General features: G+C 41.4%; 1 protein-coding gene across 1 annotated transcript in view; it reads left to right on the top strand.

Annotated features, from left to right (window-relative positions):
- Positions 1–15,481, top strand: part of MYRFL (myelin regulatory factor like) — a 126,134-nt gene that overhangs the window by 44,406 nt on the left and 66,247 nt on the right. The window contains 4 exon segments of the mRNA XM_057742277.1: positions 7,517–7,584; positions 7,689–7,947; positions 8,735–8,826; positions 14,750–14,900. Coding sequence (XP_057598260.1) covers positions 7,517–7,584; positions 7,689–7,947; positions 8,735–8,826; positions 14,750–14,900 — 570 coding nt within the window.

Genomic DNA, 15,481 nt, shown 5'->3' with positions numbered 1-15,481 from the left:
TCACAAGTGTTCTTAAAGTGAACACAAAGATTTGAACATCTTGATTTGCAGGATTTTGTGGGGTTTTCTGGGTCAAGTGAAGAGTGAATCATTTTTAGAGGTCACCTCAGGCCACTTACTGGAAGAAAAGATTGGATTTTTAATTTTTCCTGAATAGTGGCCTTGTTTTTACAATTCACTTGGCTTTGAGTGTTGCTAACATCGATTCTTCCCTCCAGTTGCCTGAAGAGTATTGCAAAATTTCTTTCAATATTAAAACACACACACACACACACACACAAACAACAACAACGAAAAAATAAAACACATGAATTCCTTAAGGACATCCCTCAGATGATCTATGTCATTACTGACTTTTTTGTTCTATCAGTTTGTTCTATTTTGTTCTATCAATCAATGAGAAAGAGTGTTAAAATCTCCAGCTGTGACTGTAGAGTTGTGCATTTCTCCTTTTAAATATGCCAGTTTTTGCTTCATGTATTTTGAAGCTCTGTTATTGGATACATAAATGATCATGATTCCTATGCCTTCTTAATGAAAGGATTCATTATTATTTTGGGAGGGGTCATCTCATTTCTTTTTTTAAAATTGAAGTATAGTTGATTTGCAATTTCCAGGTGTACAACAAAGTGATTCAGTTATATATATACATACACATGTACATATTCTTTTTCAGATACTTTTCCATTATAGGTTATTACAAGATATTGAATATAGTGCCCTGTGCTATATATATAGTAGGTCCTTGTTGGTTATCTACTTTGTATATAGTAGTGTATATCTGTTAACCCCCAATTCCCAATTTATCCCTCCCCTCCTTTCCCCTTTGGTAGCCATAGTTTGTTTTCTATGTCTGTGGGTCTATTTCCCTTTTGTAAATAAGTTCATTTGTATCATTTTTTTTAGATTCCACATGTAAGTAATGTCATTGATATCCGTCTTTCTCTGTCTGACTTACTTCACTTAGTATTATAATCTCTAGGTCCATCCATATAGCTGCAAATGGCATTATTTCATTCTTTTTTGTGTCTGAGTAATATTCCTTTTTGTGGCTAATATATATAATGATATATATATATATCTCACATCTTCTTTATCCATTCATCTGTCGATGGACATTTAGGTTGTTTCCATGTCTTGACTATTATAAATAGTGCTGCTGTGAACATTGTGGTGCATGTATCTTTTTGAATTAGAGTTTTCATCTTTTCTGGATATATGCCAAGGAGTGGGATTGCTGGATCATATGATAACTCTATTTTTAGCTTTTTTAAGGAAACTCCATACTGTTCTTCATAGTGGCTGCACAATTTACATTACCAGCAACAGTGTAAGAGTGTTTTCTTTTCTCCACAGCCTCTCCAGCATTTATTATTTGTAGACTTTTTGATGATGGCCATTTTGACTTGTGTGAGGTGGTACCTCACTGTAGTTTTGATTTGCATTTCTCTAATAATTAGAGCTGTTGAGCATCTTTTCATGTGCCTGTTGGCCATCTGTATGTATTCTTTGGAGAAATGTAGCTATGCAGTTCTTCTGCTCATTTTTCTGTTGGGTTGTTTGCTTTTTTGCTGTTGAGCTGTATAAGCTGTTTGTTTATTTTGGAAATGAAGCCGAAAGGACTCATTATTTATTTATTTATTTATTTATTTATAAATTAATTAATTAATTAATTTATTTATTGGCTGTGTTGGGTCTTCATTGCTGTGCATGGGCTTTCTCTAGTTGCAGTGAGCGGGGGCTACTCTTCGTTGTGGTGTATGGGCTTCTCATTGCAGTGGCTTCTCTTGTTGCAGAGCACAGGCTCTAGGCATGTGGGCTTCAGTAGTTGTGGCACATGGGCTTACTTGCTCCATGGCATGTGGGATCTTCCCAGCCCAGTTATCAAACCCGTGTCCTCTGCATTGGCAAGCAAATTCTTTTTTTTTTTTTTTTTATTTATTTATTTATTTATTTATTTTTTGGGGGGGTACACCAGGTTCAATCATCCGTTTTTATACACATATCCCCATCTTCCCTCCCTTCCTTGACTCCCCCCCCAAGCCCCCCCCACCCTCCCCGCCCCAGTCCTCAAAGGCATCTTCCATCCTCGAGTTGGACTCCCTTTGTTATACAACAACTTCCCACTGACTATTTTACAGTTGGTAGTATATATATGTCTGTGTTACTCTCTCGCTTCGTCTCAGTTTCCCCTTCACCCCCCGCCCCCTCCCATACCTCGAGTTCTCCAGTCCATTCTCTGTATCTGCATCCTTGTTCAGGTCACTGAGTCCAACAGTACCATTTTTAGATTCCGTATATGTGAGTTAGCATACAATATTTGTCCTTCTCTTTCTGACTTACTTCACTCTGTATGACAGACTGTAGTTCTATCCACCTGATTACATATAGCTCCATCTCATCCCTTTTTATAGCTGAGTAATATTCCATGGTATATATATGCCACATCTTCTGTATCCATTCATTTGTTGATGGGCATTTAGGTTGCTTCCATGTCCTGGCTATTGTAAATAGTGCTGCAATAAACATTATGGTACAAGTTTCTTTTGGGATTATGGTTTTCTTTGGGTATATGCCCAGTAGTGGGATTACTGGATCATATGGTAGTTCTATTTGTAGTTTTTTAAGGAACCTCCAAATTGTTTTCCATAGTGGCTGTACCAATTTACAGTCCCACCAACAGTGCAGGAGAGTTCCTTTTTCTCCACACCCTCTCCAACATTTGTTGTTTCCAGACTTTGTGATGATGGCCATTCTGACTGGTGTGAGGTGATACCTCATTGTGGCTTTGACTTGCATTTCTCTGATGATTAGTGATGTGGAGCATCTTTTCATGTGTTTGTGGGCCATCTGTATGTCTTCTTTGGAGAAATGTCTATTTAGGTCTTCTGCCCATTTGTGGATTGGGTTATTTGCTTTTTTGGTATTAAGCTTCATGAGCTGCTTGTATATTTTGGAGGTTAATCCTTTGTCCGTTGTTTCATAGGCAATTATTTTTTCCCACTCTGAGGGTTGCCTTTTAGTCTTGTTTATGGTTTCTTTTGCTGTGCAAAAGCTTTTAAGTTTCATGAGGTCCCATTCATTTATTCTTGATTTTATTTCCATGATTCTAGGAGGTGGGTCAAAAAGGATCTTGCTTTGATGGATGTCATATAGTGTTCTGCCTGTGTTTTCCTCTAGGAGTTTGATAGTGTCTGGCCTTACATGTAGGTCTTTAATCCATTTGGAGTTGATTTTTGTGTATGGTGTTAGGAAGTGTTCTAATTTCATTCTTTTGCATGTTGCTGCCCAGTTCTCCCAGCACCACTTATGGAAGAGGCTGTCTTTTTTCCATTGTATATTCTTGCCTCCTTTGTCAAAGATAAGGTGCCCATATGTGTTTGGGCTTACTTCTGAGTTCTCTATTCTATTCCATTGATCTTCCTTTCTATTTTTGTGCCAGTACCATACTGTCTTGATCACTATGGCCTTGTAGTATAGTTTGAAGTCAGGAAGCCTGATTCCACCAACTCCATTTTTCCTTCTCAAGATTGCTTTGGCTATTCGGGGTCTTTTGCGTTTCCATACAAATCGTAAGATTTCTTGCTCTAGTTCTGTGAAAAATGCCATTGGTAATTTGATCGGGATTGCATTGAATCTGTAAATTGCTTTGGGTAGTACAGACATTTTCACGATGTTGATTCTTCCAATCCAGGAACATGGTATGTCCCTCCATCTGTTTGTGTCGTCTTTGATTTCTTTCATCAATGTCTTAAAGTTTTCTGCATACAGATCTTTTGCCTCCTTAGGCAGGTTTATTCCTAGGTATTTTATTCTTTTGGTTGCAATGGTGAATGGGAGAGTTTCCTTAATTTCTCTTTCTGCTCTTCCGTTGTTAGTGTATAGGAATGCAAGAGATTTCTGTGCATTAATTTTGTATCCTGCTACTTGACTAAACTCATCAATGAGTGCTAGCAGTTTTCTGGTAGAGTCTTTAGGGTTTTCTATATATAATATCATGTCATCTGCAAAGAGTGACAATTTTACTTCTTCTTTTCCAATTTGGATTCCTTTGATTTCTTTTTCTTCTCTGATTGCTGTGGCTAAAACTTCCAAAACTATGTTGAATAATAGTGGTGAGAGTGGACACCCTTGTCTTGTTCCTGTTTTTAGGGGGAATTCTTCCAGTTTTTCTCCATTGAGAACAATGTTGGCTTTTGGTTTTGCATATATGGCTTTTATTATGTTGAGGTAATTTCCTTCTATGCCCATTTTCTGGAGAGCTTTGATCATAAATGGATGTTGAACTTTGTCAAAAGCTTTTTCTGCATCTATTGAAATGATCATATGGTTTTTATCCTTCAATTTGTTGATATGATGTATCACATTGATTGATTTGCGTATATTGAAGAATCCTTGCATCCCAGGGATAAACCCCACTTGATCATGGTGTATGATTTTTTTAATGCGCTGTTGCAGTCTGTTAGCTAGTATTTTGTTGAGGATTTTTGCATCTATATTCATCAGTGATATTGGTCTGTAGTTTTCTTTTTTTGTGACATCTTTGCCTGGTTTTGGTATCAGGGTGATGGTAGCCTCGTAGAATGAGTTTGGGAGTGCTCCGCCTTCTGCAATATTTTGGAAGAGTTTGAGAAGGATAGGTGTTAACTCTTCTCGAAATGTTTGATAGAATTCGCCTGTGAACCCATCTGGTCCTGGGCTTTTGTGTGTTGGGAGATTTTTAATCACTGCCTCAATTTCCGTACTTGTGATTGGTCTGTTCATGGTTTCTATTTCTTCCTGGTTCAGTCTTGGAAGATTGTATTTTTCTAAGAATGTATCCATTTCTTCCAGGTTATCCAATTGATTGGCATATAGTTGCTCTAGGCATGTGGGCTTCAGTAGTTGTGGCACATGGGCTTACTTGCTCCATGGCATGTGGGATCTTCCCAGCCCAGTTATCAAACCCGTGTCCTCTGCATTGGCAAGCAAATTCTTAACCACTGCACAGCAAGGGAAGCCCTGAGGCCTCCTCTTGTTATGGAATGAGCCTCCTTGTTTTTTAGTAATACTCTTTATTTTTAAGTCTATTTTATTATTCATGAAATCACTCTGCCTTCCCTTACATATATTTTTCCCCATTAACTTTCAACTTATCTGAGTCTTTAAAGTGTTTCTTACAGGCAACATACAGTTGGGTCTTGCTTTTTAAAAATCCATTCTTACAATCTCTGCCTTTTAATGGGGATGTGTAGTCCATTAAAATTTAATGTAATTACTGATATTGCATTTAATTCTGCTGTTTTATTATTTGTCTTTTTTTAATCCGTTGTATTTCTCATTCTTCTATAACTGCATGTGTGCAGTCAGCCCCACACTTTGATGGTTCAGGATTCAGCCAGACTGTTGGCCAGGGTTTGTACACAGAATTTGGGGTTTCCCCTCTCTGTATCTCTCTTTCCCAAGATTTCCTTTTCAGGTTCAGCAACTGTGTTTGCCCCAAACTCTGCTCTCTGGTTCTTCAGTCTTGAAAGATTGTGGGTTTCTATTGGAGTTTTAGCTGCTCTGTGGTTCTAATTTCAATTGGGCCTAAGGCTAAAAGCTGTACATAGCTAACTAACTGTATGCCGTTATCTTCTTCTAAGTTTCAGTGCTCCTCCAGAATCTTCTTTCTTTTGTCCACTTTCTAGTATCTTCAGGTATGTGTGTATATATATATATATATATGTATATTTAATTTTCTAGAGCTGATGGTTTTATCTTTGGGAGGGTCAGGTCTGGTAGGAGCTTACCAGTCATATCAGATGCAAAAGAGCTCTTTGTGATGCTTTTGCATTCCTTATGTATCTAGTTGTCTGTTCTGTCTTTAATAGTATAGGCTCTCTAAAAATGTCTGGTCCTTTATTGCTTTTTCCTGTTTAAGAAGTTCTGTGGCAAGTTATTATTCCCAAAGAATGAGTTTCATTGTAGAGTGATCAGGCAGGGACTAGCCATTTCATGTTCTTTCATTTCCAAATCTCGTTTTCCCCCTGAGGACATTGACTTTCTTTTAGGGAACAATATTCCAATTTCTTACTGTGGGCAATCAGCTTAGATTCCTGCAAAGCCAAGTTGAAGAAAGGTCTCACAGTTCAGTGTTTAGACTTTTAATGAGTCCTTCCATTTTTAGCCCAATAGTTTTACAATCTCCCTGGATCTGTTTCTCCAGAGAATAAAACTTTCCAATTTCTATTGGGATGGTTGAGGTAGTTGCCTGACTGTACAGGTTGATGATCTAAGGGTCCAGCTGTTCTTTAATTAAACTTTCAATCAATTCTTTCACTTTTAGCTCCATCTTACCCCTGAATTTAGAGGCTACTTGTGACGCCAATGTCTTGGGCTTTTTTGGAGTTGTATTCAAATTGGATAAAGTCTTCTTGGCTCCTACATCTTTTCCACCATCCCCAGGCAGTCTTGTTTTTGCTTTTCCCTTCTGCTAATTCAATTACCATCTATCCTACTTCTGTCTACCACTCTGTTATTGAAATATGGTCTGTTGTGGTCTCTACTCATATGCTCTGTGTCCTTTTGTGTTTATGCCTCTTTATTCCTTTTTACTTGCATTAGGGTGGAGTTTTTGTATGTTTTTGTAGGTTCTCTCTTGCCTTGTTAATAAAAGTGAATGAACTATAAAGGATCGACTTCAGAAGAAAACATAACTTTTCTAGTAAATAATAAAAACAGACTTCTCTTTTCATTGCGTGAGGTTGAAATCTTAACTAAGAAAAAAATGATAGCTTACTCTCCAGCAAGAGAATCAGGTGGAGGATGGTAGTGCTTATACATCATTTAGAATCACAGAGTTTCTGAGCCATAAGAAACTTTTTGAACAAAAATTTTCACACTTTTCTTAGTGGTGGTACTTGTTTTTTTAAAATGAAATTTTACTTGCATCTCAATATATAACACAGAAAAAAGTTTTAATTTTCCCCCAAACATTTAAAAATTTTCCTTTGTAAAACACCTGAGCTCCTTCCAAGAGTTTTGGGCTCCCCCAGAGCACAGATGGAAAACCATTGCTTTAGTGGTGACGTTTTGTACTGCTTTAGCCCAACCATCTCTCTGGTGTACATGCTTGGAGGGTATTAAGAAGCAACAGTAATGTTAATTAAACTTTACTGAGCACTCACTGTGTTTGGGGATGTATGTTATGGGCTTTATACACAGTATCTCGGGTAATTTTCACTATGATGCTCTGAGGAAGGCATAATGATTATTCCCACTTCGTAGGTGAGGAAACAGAGGCCTGGAGAGGTTAAGTACTTGTTCATGGATAGGCAGCTAGGAAATGGAAGAGCTGGGGCTCAGACCCAGGTCTGTTTGACTCAGAGCCCATTCAGCATGACACTGGGCATGGTCTGGTGGGCTTTGGCCCCCAGGAGCACCTGGAACCCTCCCTGGGGGTGCTGTACACGGAGGGCTGCTAACCGTTTGTGAAAAAAAATATAATGATGGAGTAAGTTAGAACAAAAAAGCAACGCATGTCTCTAATCCTCAGGCAACGCCAGCTCCCAGATACCCCACCCTATTCTGCGTCAGACTCCTGCTCTCCTCCACAGGTCAAAGGTGAGTGCCACCTGCCTCCCTCCCGCACGTCGCACACTGCCTCTCTCCTTTTGGACTCTGCATGGTGAGAAAGAGAGGCCTTTCTCACTTGCGTGTTCCCCCAGGTGCGTGCTGCCCGACTCTGACACCTACAGCGGAGGGGATGCCAGCTTCTTTCCTCCACTCGGCAGCTGCACCTGGGATGCTGCCTGCACACCTCCCGCAAAGCTTGTCTGAAAGGAGTGACTCTGGCCATTCCCACAGCACCTTTCACAACTGCTACCCAGACACCAGTCATCTCGTGATTCCCCTGGACCAGTCTGTGTCATCTCATCTGGGAACTGGTTGTTCTTACCACCAGCAGCCTCTGTGCCACAGTCCTGGGTAAAGGGCAAGATATTTAGTTATTAATGACCAGCCAGCCCCTCTCCCCAGCAGTGCAGGTAAAGAGTGAACTGTGGAGTCCTCTCCAGGAGATGGCAGTGTTGAGACATATATCAGACCCAGTGCCCCGGCTTTAAACCAACTTTTAATTAACAATCCTCTAAACCCAAGGTCCTCATTCAGTGGAAAGCTCAAATGTCAGAAATGTATAGGGAGATTCTGGGTGATGGAGAAAGCACTGTTTGCGTTTGCAGCCTCAGCTAGACCACTCAAGTGATTTGTGAATGAGCTCTCTGAAAAATATCTGTCAATTGTCTTAATTAATAATCTTTTCTTCTCTTTCCTTTCTTCCCCTCCTTCCCTCTCTTTCATTCTTCCTTCTGGATGTAGAGACTGGCAAACAGAGTAAAGGCCACCAAAAATTGTGATAAAATTCCATGTGAAAAACATTTTCAGGTATAAAATATACACAAATGTTAAGTACCTTCTGTCTTTGTCTCAGTGAGTCCTCTGCCTTTGGAAATATTGTCAGTTTCTTTTTCAAATAGGTGAATCCCAGATCCATTGGATAGTGGAAAACTAAATTTCAGACTAGTAGGGCTCATGCTTGCTCTGTCCGCTTCATGTATCGACCTGGTGTTGCAGACTCGTAGGACTCAAGGAACCTTAACTAACTAGAATTAGTCTTAGGAAGGCTGAGAGCAGAGTCCTGGGAAATTAAATTTGATTTACTGTGACGTGGAGAGAAAAGAAGAATCCTAACCTTATTTTGGGTTCTTGATTTTAGAGCCTCCTGGCCACCAACCAAGAAAAGAAAGTGCACACAGGCGCTGGAGGACTCCGGGGACTGTCACGTGTGGGTGCACCACTCCAGACCAAGTGAGCCAACCCGGGGCCCGTCACTGCCCTTAAATCAGGGATTTTTCGTAGCTTTGGAGTTGCCCTCCAAAATTAGTTTCTCTCTCATAGAAGGGAAACGAGAGACTCTGGGAGTTTATTTCTTGCCTCTTGACAGAATGTTTCATGCAGTCTTAGGTGAGGTCATACAGGTGCTCCTGGGAGGAGATACCCGTGTCTCTCTGGCAGAGATGGACTGCTGATCCTCTCAGTTTTAGGGGCAATTGTGTCTCACAGGACCTGAGCTGCAGGCCTGGGGAAGCTGTGCAGTGTGGCAGCACCTGCAAGAGCCTGATGGTGTGCTCCTTGCTTCGTTCAGACCAATGTTTCTCAACTTGAATGTCATACAAATAACATACGGATCTTGGTAAAATGCAGATTCTGGTTCGGTACGCTTGAGGTGGGGGTTGAGATTCTGCATTTCTAACCAGCTCCAAGGTGCTGCCAATGCTGCTGGCTCGTGAAAGGTCCTTGGAGAAGCAAGACTTTAGAGGATTTCTCCAGGGCCACAGGAAGATAGAAAGCTGAGCTTCCCTAGCAATTGTTTCAGATTAGCAGGTTCCCAGTAGATCTTTGAAACTTTGTAAAATCCTTTTAGAAGCCTTTCAGCAGCATCATGTGATGCCCAAGGGGTCAGCCCACCTGGTTCTTTGTCTTATATATCATGTGACATACCATGTTTTGGGCTTAGAGACCTGATCAGGTTGAGAACAAACTGAGGTTTTTCAGCCTGAAGGCATGAACTTCTGAATTTCCAGAGTAAATGCTATGGCACGTCAGGGAAAGGATAATCCTCCATGCCGATTCTCCTCTCCACTATAAAGACTTAATGTAGGCAGTGAGAATAGTGCCCCAAATTCAGGGTACCACGTCACATCTCTTTCATTCCCATGTGTCATCAGCTTGGCAAGAATCCAAGCTTTCCCTCTCGAGGCTCCCTCTTCCGCTATTGCCCCCACACTCCAGAGGTTGATGCCGCCCAGACAAGAGGTGCCTCCAGCTTTCTCACCTGCTCCGGTTGCTTCCTTTGCCTTTCACAGCCACACAGTAAGAGCTGGTCCTCTGTGTCCCACAGAGCCTGCTGGTCCTTTCAGGGACGTCTGCCTCAGCTCCATCGTGGGCTGTGGGGTCCTTGAGTGGACGATGACGTCACTTGGCCAAGTCCCAAACCTGGTCACCCCCTGGATGCGCTGTGGTAGCACCGCAACGGACATGCAGCCATCGCATAAAGCAAACTTTCACTGCCTTCTCATCTTTTGCATGGACCCACCATGGCTGGCAGCTGCTTGATTTTTCTTATTCAACCTTAGAAACACAAAATGCTAATTAAAGCCTTGTTTCTGGATAATATAGAGCTCTCCATCCACCTTTCTATGCATGGTTACTCTAATTTCTTCAGGGATCCTTGCATCCTGCTTGCAGCTTCTTTATGCTTCTCAAACACAAAAGGCTGAGTAAATTTCTAGCCAGATGAGGGGACCATCTGTTCATTCTCCCACAGATGCACCAGCTCACTGAGAGTACTGGGCAAGTCACCGAAACCTTCCAAGAGTTTTCTCATCAAACCAGATTGCTGCTCAAATTCTCCTGGCCATTTCAGAGTTAAGCTCCATCCTGTGATGTGTTCTGTGGCCTGTCCCTAGAGAGGGCATTGATTTTTCACCCTCTCCAGAGAACAGCTATAGAAATGTAACTGAAATGTTCCAACAGATAGGGAGTCTTGCATCCCTTGTTTAAATCCTATTCAAAGGTCACTGAAAAGCTGTCTAAAGATAATTGGCTGCAGACAACAGTTCCAGAATGAAAATGAGTAGGTTCCCAGGGGAATTTAAAAAAAATTATCCAAATGCCATGTTTTCAGCAGAAGTTTTCCAGTAGAGAACTCACATTTGATGTTGCAGAGGCCAAGGGTTTTACAAAGCTCCTGGGGAAACAGCATATGGGTAGTGAAAGGAGGAGCTAGTCTTATGGGCAGGATTTTTGATGGGGGAGGATGTCCTAAATCAATCAGTAAGACTTTTCTGGTGACTTTCTCTCCAGCAGTCCACTTTGGCCAAGGGTGTCCATATCCCCATTTATAGGGCTCACAGTGTAGAATTACTGGGTTGCTGGGGGCAGATGTAAAATCTTGCTTGGAGAGAAAGTAGCTGCTGGGCAGGCTCCTGCCAGCTGGTTCCTGGCCCCACATGGTCTGGACCCCAACACAAGAGGGTTCCTAGCCCCACCGAATCCAAACTCTAAATATACGAAGGCCCATGGCCTCATATGGTTTGAGCTTCAAATGCATGAGGGTTTTTCAGCCCCAGATTCACGGCCGTTGGTCGACAGTGAGAGGTGCATGGGCTGAATTCACACTGTAGAGTCAGGAAAAGTATTATCTCACGTCTCCAGTAATTAGGGACTTTTCGAGCCTGACTTGTCTTGATTACCAAAGGAGAATCACAATTTCTACTTCACCCATTTCCAAGACTTTTTTAAAAAGTAATGTATTAGAAAATATTTTGAGAGACATTTAAATGGAAGCTGTGAATTTTCTCCAAAAAGTTGGGAATTGGGCAGTTTGCTACCTTCACGCTTCTGCTTCTCTCTTCTGTTACATTTTCTCAAGAAATCCTCAGAGTAGCATGAAGAGAAGAGAGGGTTTGAATCCCGTCTCTTCCACGTAACAGCTGTGACACTGGACAAGTTATTTTAGGTCTTTGAACCCCAGTTTCCACATTTGTTAAATGGGGTTAAGAATCCTTACCTTGTAACCATTTTATAAATCTATTTGACTGCATCTACTAAATCATATCCAATGAGCCAGTGATTCTCCTCCTAGGAATATACCTAACAGAAACATATACATGCCCACTGTAAGACATCCCCTCAAATATGCATAGCAGCACTAGTTATAATCACCATAAACTTAAAATAACCCAAATGGCCATCAGGGATAAACTGTGGTATATTCATGTAGTGGAGTACTATACAGTAGTGAAAATGAACAAACTACTACCATTTGTAACCACAGTGAGTGAATCTCATAAACATAATATTGGGCAAAAGAAGCCAACACATAAGAGTACATATCATATTCTACCATTTCTGTAAACTCCTCTATGGTATTGGATTTCAGAATAGTGATTATTCTTGGGCAGGAATAACCAGAAGAGGGCATGAGCGTGTCTCTAGAGTGCTGAAAGTATCCTATTTCTTGATCTAGTGGTAGTTACTCAGTATAATTCATTTTATAAAAAAGTATCAAATTGTGTACTAATGATCTGTGTGCTCTCCTTCATATATATTATACTTCAATAAAGAAGGTTTATTGAGGGGAAAAAAAAAAAGGATCCTTACCTTGATGATGAGTTGATGAGTTAAAACTATACCAAGAGTCTGGGACAGTGGCTGTGGTACAGAAACCCACGCAGGACACCATCATCACCATCATCGTTAGCAATAAGTCCCAGTATTGGGCTCAGGCTTGTGCCTGGAATTTTAGTGCAGGCTCATGGTGCCAGAGTCCTGTCCCTGGGGCTCACCAGCTGATAGCCAGCTCCCAGGGAAGCCACCACGATGTCAGTGCTGTTGGGGTGGCTGCCCCGAAGATCTTGCTGCTGTGATGGGAGAGGGCTAGAAATACCATTATCCTTGAGGACAATGCCCCCTGCCCTCCTACCAGCACGTGGAGGAGTGGAGCTGACCTTTGGCTGCTTCCCCTGGCACCTTACTGCCGTCCTTGAGTAGGAAAGGGTCTGAGTTAGCTGGTATTCACTCAGGCCCACGGCATTAATTATTTCACATCAGAGAGAGTTACTGTGGAGGCCGAGTATTTGCCAAGGCTTGTTAGGAATGACGGAGTCACCTGAGTTGAAACAAGTCCCTGTGATAATGAGGGTGTTAGCACGAGCAAAAGGCACCATTGTTTAAACTCTTACCGGGGGCAGACACCGTGCTATGCACTCACACACATGACTCACTGAACTCCTTCAACAATCCTGGGATGTGTCATATGGTTACTCACATTTCGCAGTCTTGAAGAAGCTGAAGGCTGGAGACATTAGACCATTTCCCTAAGATTGTCTAGCCAGTAAATGTAGAGTTGTGATTCAAACCCAGATCCATCTGATTTCAAACTCCAGGCTCTTGAACTCCCTTTATCGTCTCTCCGCTGGAGGAGGGAGGAAAGAAATATGGAAGAACTAGTTTCTCTCTTTCTCTGAACTTGGTGTAAGCAGGCAAACCATAGAAGATTTTTTTGTTTGTTTATTTGCTTGTTTTGAGAAGCTCTTAGGCCAGATAATTTTTGGAGGAGCAAGAGGCATGAAGAGCTCCTTACATTGCTGACCTCCTGTATTTTTTGCTGGGAAAAAGCTTTTCAGGACTTCGAGAAAATTCTTTTCCAAAACAGTTTTTTCCAAAAGCCCCAAAATAGATGTTCTGCTTTGGTGACATGTAATAGTGATATCCCAAGAAAAACACAGTTTCTGTGAAATTTGGGATTCAAAGCAACCTGAAGCAGCTCTGCTATTTATTTAAGTCCTCAATGAAAGTATAAAGAAAGAAAGTTAAAGGAGTGAAGGAAAACATGCCCTTGCATTTTCCAAGCTGTGGGCTAAGTGCACGCTGTATAGAAGCTGGTGTCATATCCTGTATTGTTGCTTACGGCCGGCACCTAATCTTAGGTGCACACACTATTTCCCTTTCACTCCTGATGTCAGGCATGAGTGATGGTAGGGGAGCTCACAGAAAAGGGAAACAGCAAACATCCTGATAGAATTTACATAAAGTTTTTTCTGCAGTCAAATCATACGGTTTGGAGGCATACTCAAATTAGACAAACAACTTGCAAGGATTATGCAAAAATAGTAGCTCGCACATGTGAAATTGCTGTTATTGGACCATTTTTGATATATGAAAGTAGCAATTTCATATAGTTAATACTACCTTCTAATAAGATATTCTCTGTTGCTTTATCTTGGTATTAGCTTCTGAAAGTGCTTTCCCTTGTTTTATGGTACTCTCTCTGCTTGTGTGATGTTGCAAGATGGGCAGGACTCCTGTTTTAATTTCTGTTTTGCAGTTGAGGGAAGTAAGACACTAACTGAACAAATAACTCATTTAAGTTCAGAAAGCTGGTTGGACCACATAACCTGTAACAGATTAGAGTGTATAGGTTGCAATTAATGAAAACAAAGGACAAGCAAACAAACAAACAAACAAAAATCCTCAAACTGTCTTAAGCAAAAACCAAACAAACAGAAACCTAAACAAGGAGCCCTATTGTCTCCTACAGCCAAAGATTTAGGATTGGATCCCAGAACTCAAATCATGCCAACAGGACGGAGGGTCCTTCGTTCTCAACCCTGCCTTCCTCTGTGCTCGTTTCATTCCCATGTCCCAGAATGGTGCCAGCAGCTCTTGGTGATGTGTCTTATAGGTTCACACCTCATGGAAGAGTCAGCATCTTTGAACCCGTCTTCTCTGAAGTGCTGAGATCCACTTTGCTTGGACTGAATTAGGCCTGTGTCTCCCTGGTATAATTATTGATGCAAACAGTGAATGCTGTAGTTTGAATGATCCAACCTGGGTCCCCTACCCTCCTCGGGCTGGGAGTGGACTTCACTGGAAGCACACAGACTGGGAGTGAGGAGATGCCATGGCATAAGTAGGATGGATAGCTGCTGAGGGCAAAGTTTGTAACAAGTGCTCGCCATGGCACCTTAGAATCACTGACCCCAAGCTGCTCATTTTACAGATGAGGAAACAAGGCTAGCCACGTGCCCCCTGCCTGCCAATACTTGTCCCACCCCACAAGGTCACTCTGCCTCGTACACGGCCTATGCATTCCTCCATGCAGCTGTCTATGAGTCTAGGAAAAAGAGCCTCGGCAGAAAGATCTAACACACCAATTTCTTTGCAGTGACAAGTAGGAGTCACAGCAGTGACGTGCAAGACCACGACAGTGAGAGACAGAACATGATGCTTGCAGACCAGAGCTCTCCTGCTTTGAAGTGGCAGCCATACCGAAGTGTTCCTTGGCATAGTTTATTAAACAGTCAATACAAAAAACTGTAAGTGGCCTTAGGAACCCCCTGTGCTTGGCTGGAGAGTGAGAGGAGAAAGGCAGTGCTAACTCTCAAGACTGAATCCAAGTATTTGGGCTTTGATGCTGCCCCTGATCAAATGGGATGTGTCCGTGAGAAAGTGTGTCTTACTCCTTATGTTTTGCATTTTAACAATAAATAGAGGGACATGGATTTCTGGCCTTTAGGAATCCCGAGTTGTAATTCTAATTCATAATTTACCCACTAAATGATGGAGGAAGAGGCAATCTTTTGAGATCACATGCCCAGTTTAAACTAAAAGCCGGAAAATGGAGACGTCCCAAATAATTAACATTTAGCCCTGCAGTTAGTTAAAAATTCCATAGAATACTTTTTTGGGGGCACATTAAATTGTTAGGTCCCCCAATATCTATACCACAAATCAGTATTGTCAGTATAGCTGGCAACGATCATAGTCAATGGTGGCTTTATATTAAGAGACTGAAATCAAACCATACAAAATATCTTTAAGCTGGAAAATTTTCATCCTATTCTTATGACATTATAGTTTCAAGAAATAAATGTGGACTTATGCATATTGCTCTTAA

The sequence above is a fragment of the Hippopotamus amphibius genome, chromosome 7 (assembly GCF_030028045.1).
Source record: "Hippopotamus amphibius kiboko isolate mHipAmp2 chromosome 7, mHipAmp2.hap2, whole genome shotgun sequence".
Taxonomy (NCBI): Eukaryota; Metazoa; Chordata; class Mammalia; order Artiodactyla; family Hippopotamidae; genus Hippopotamus; species Hippopotamus amphibius.
Note: the sequence above shows the minus strand (reverse complement) of the source record. Positions and strands in the feature narration are given on the sequence as shown.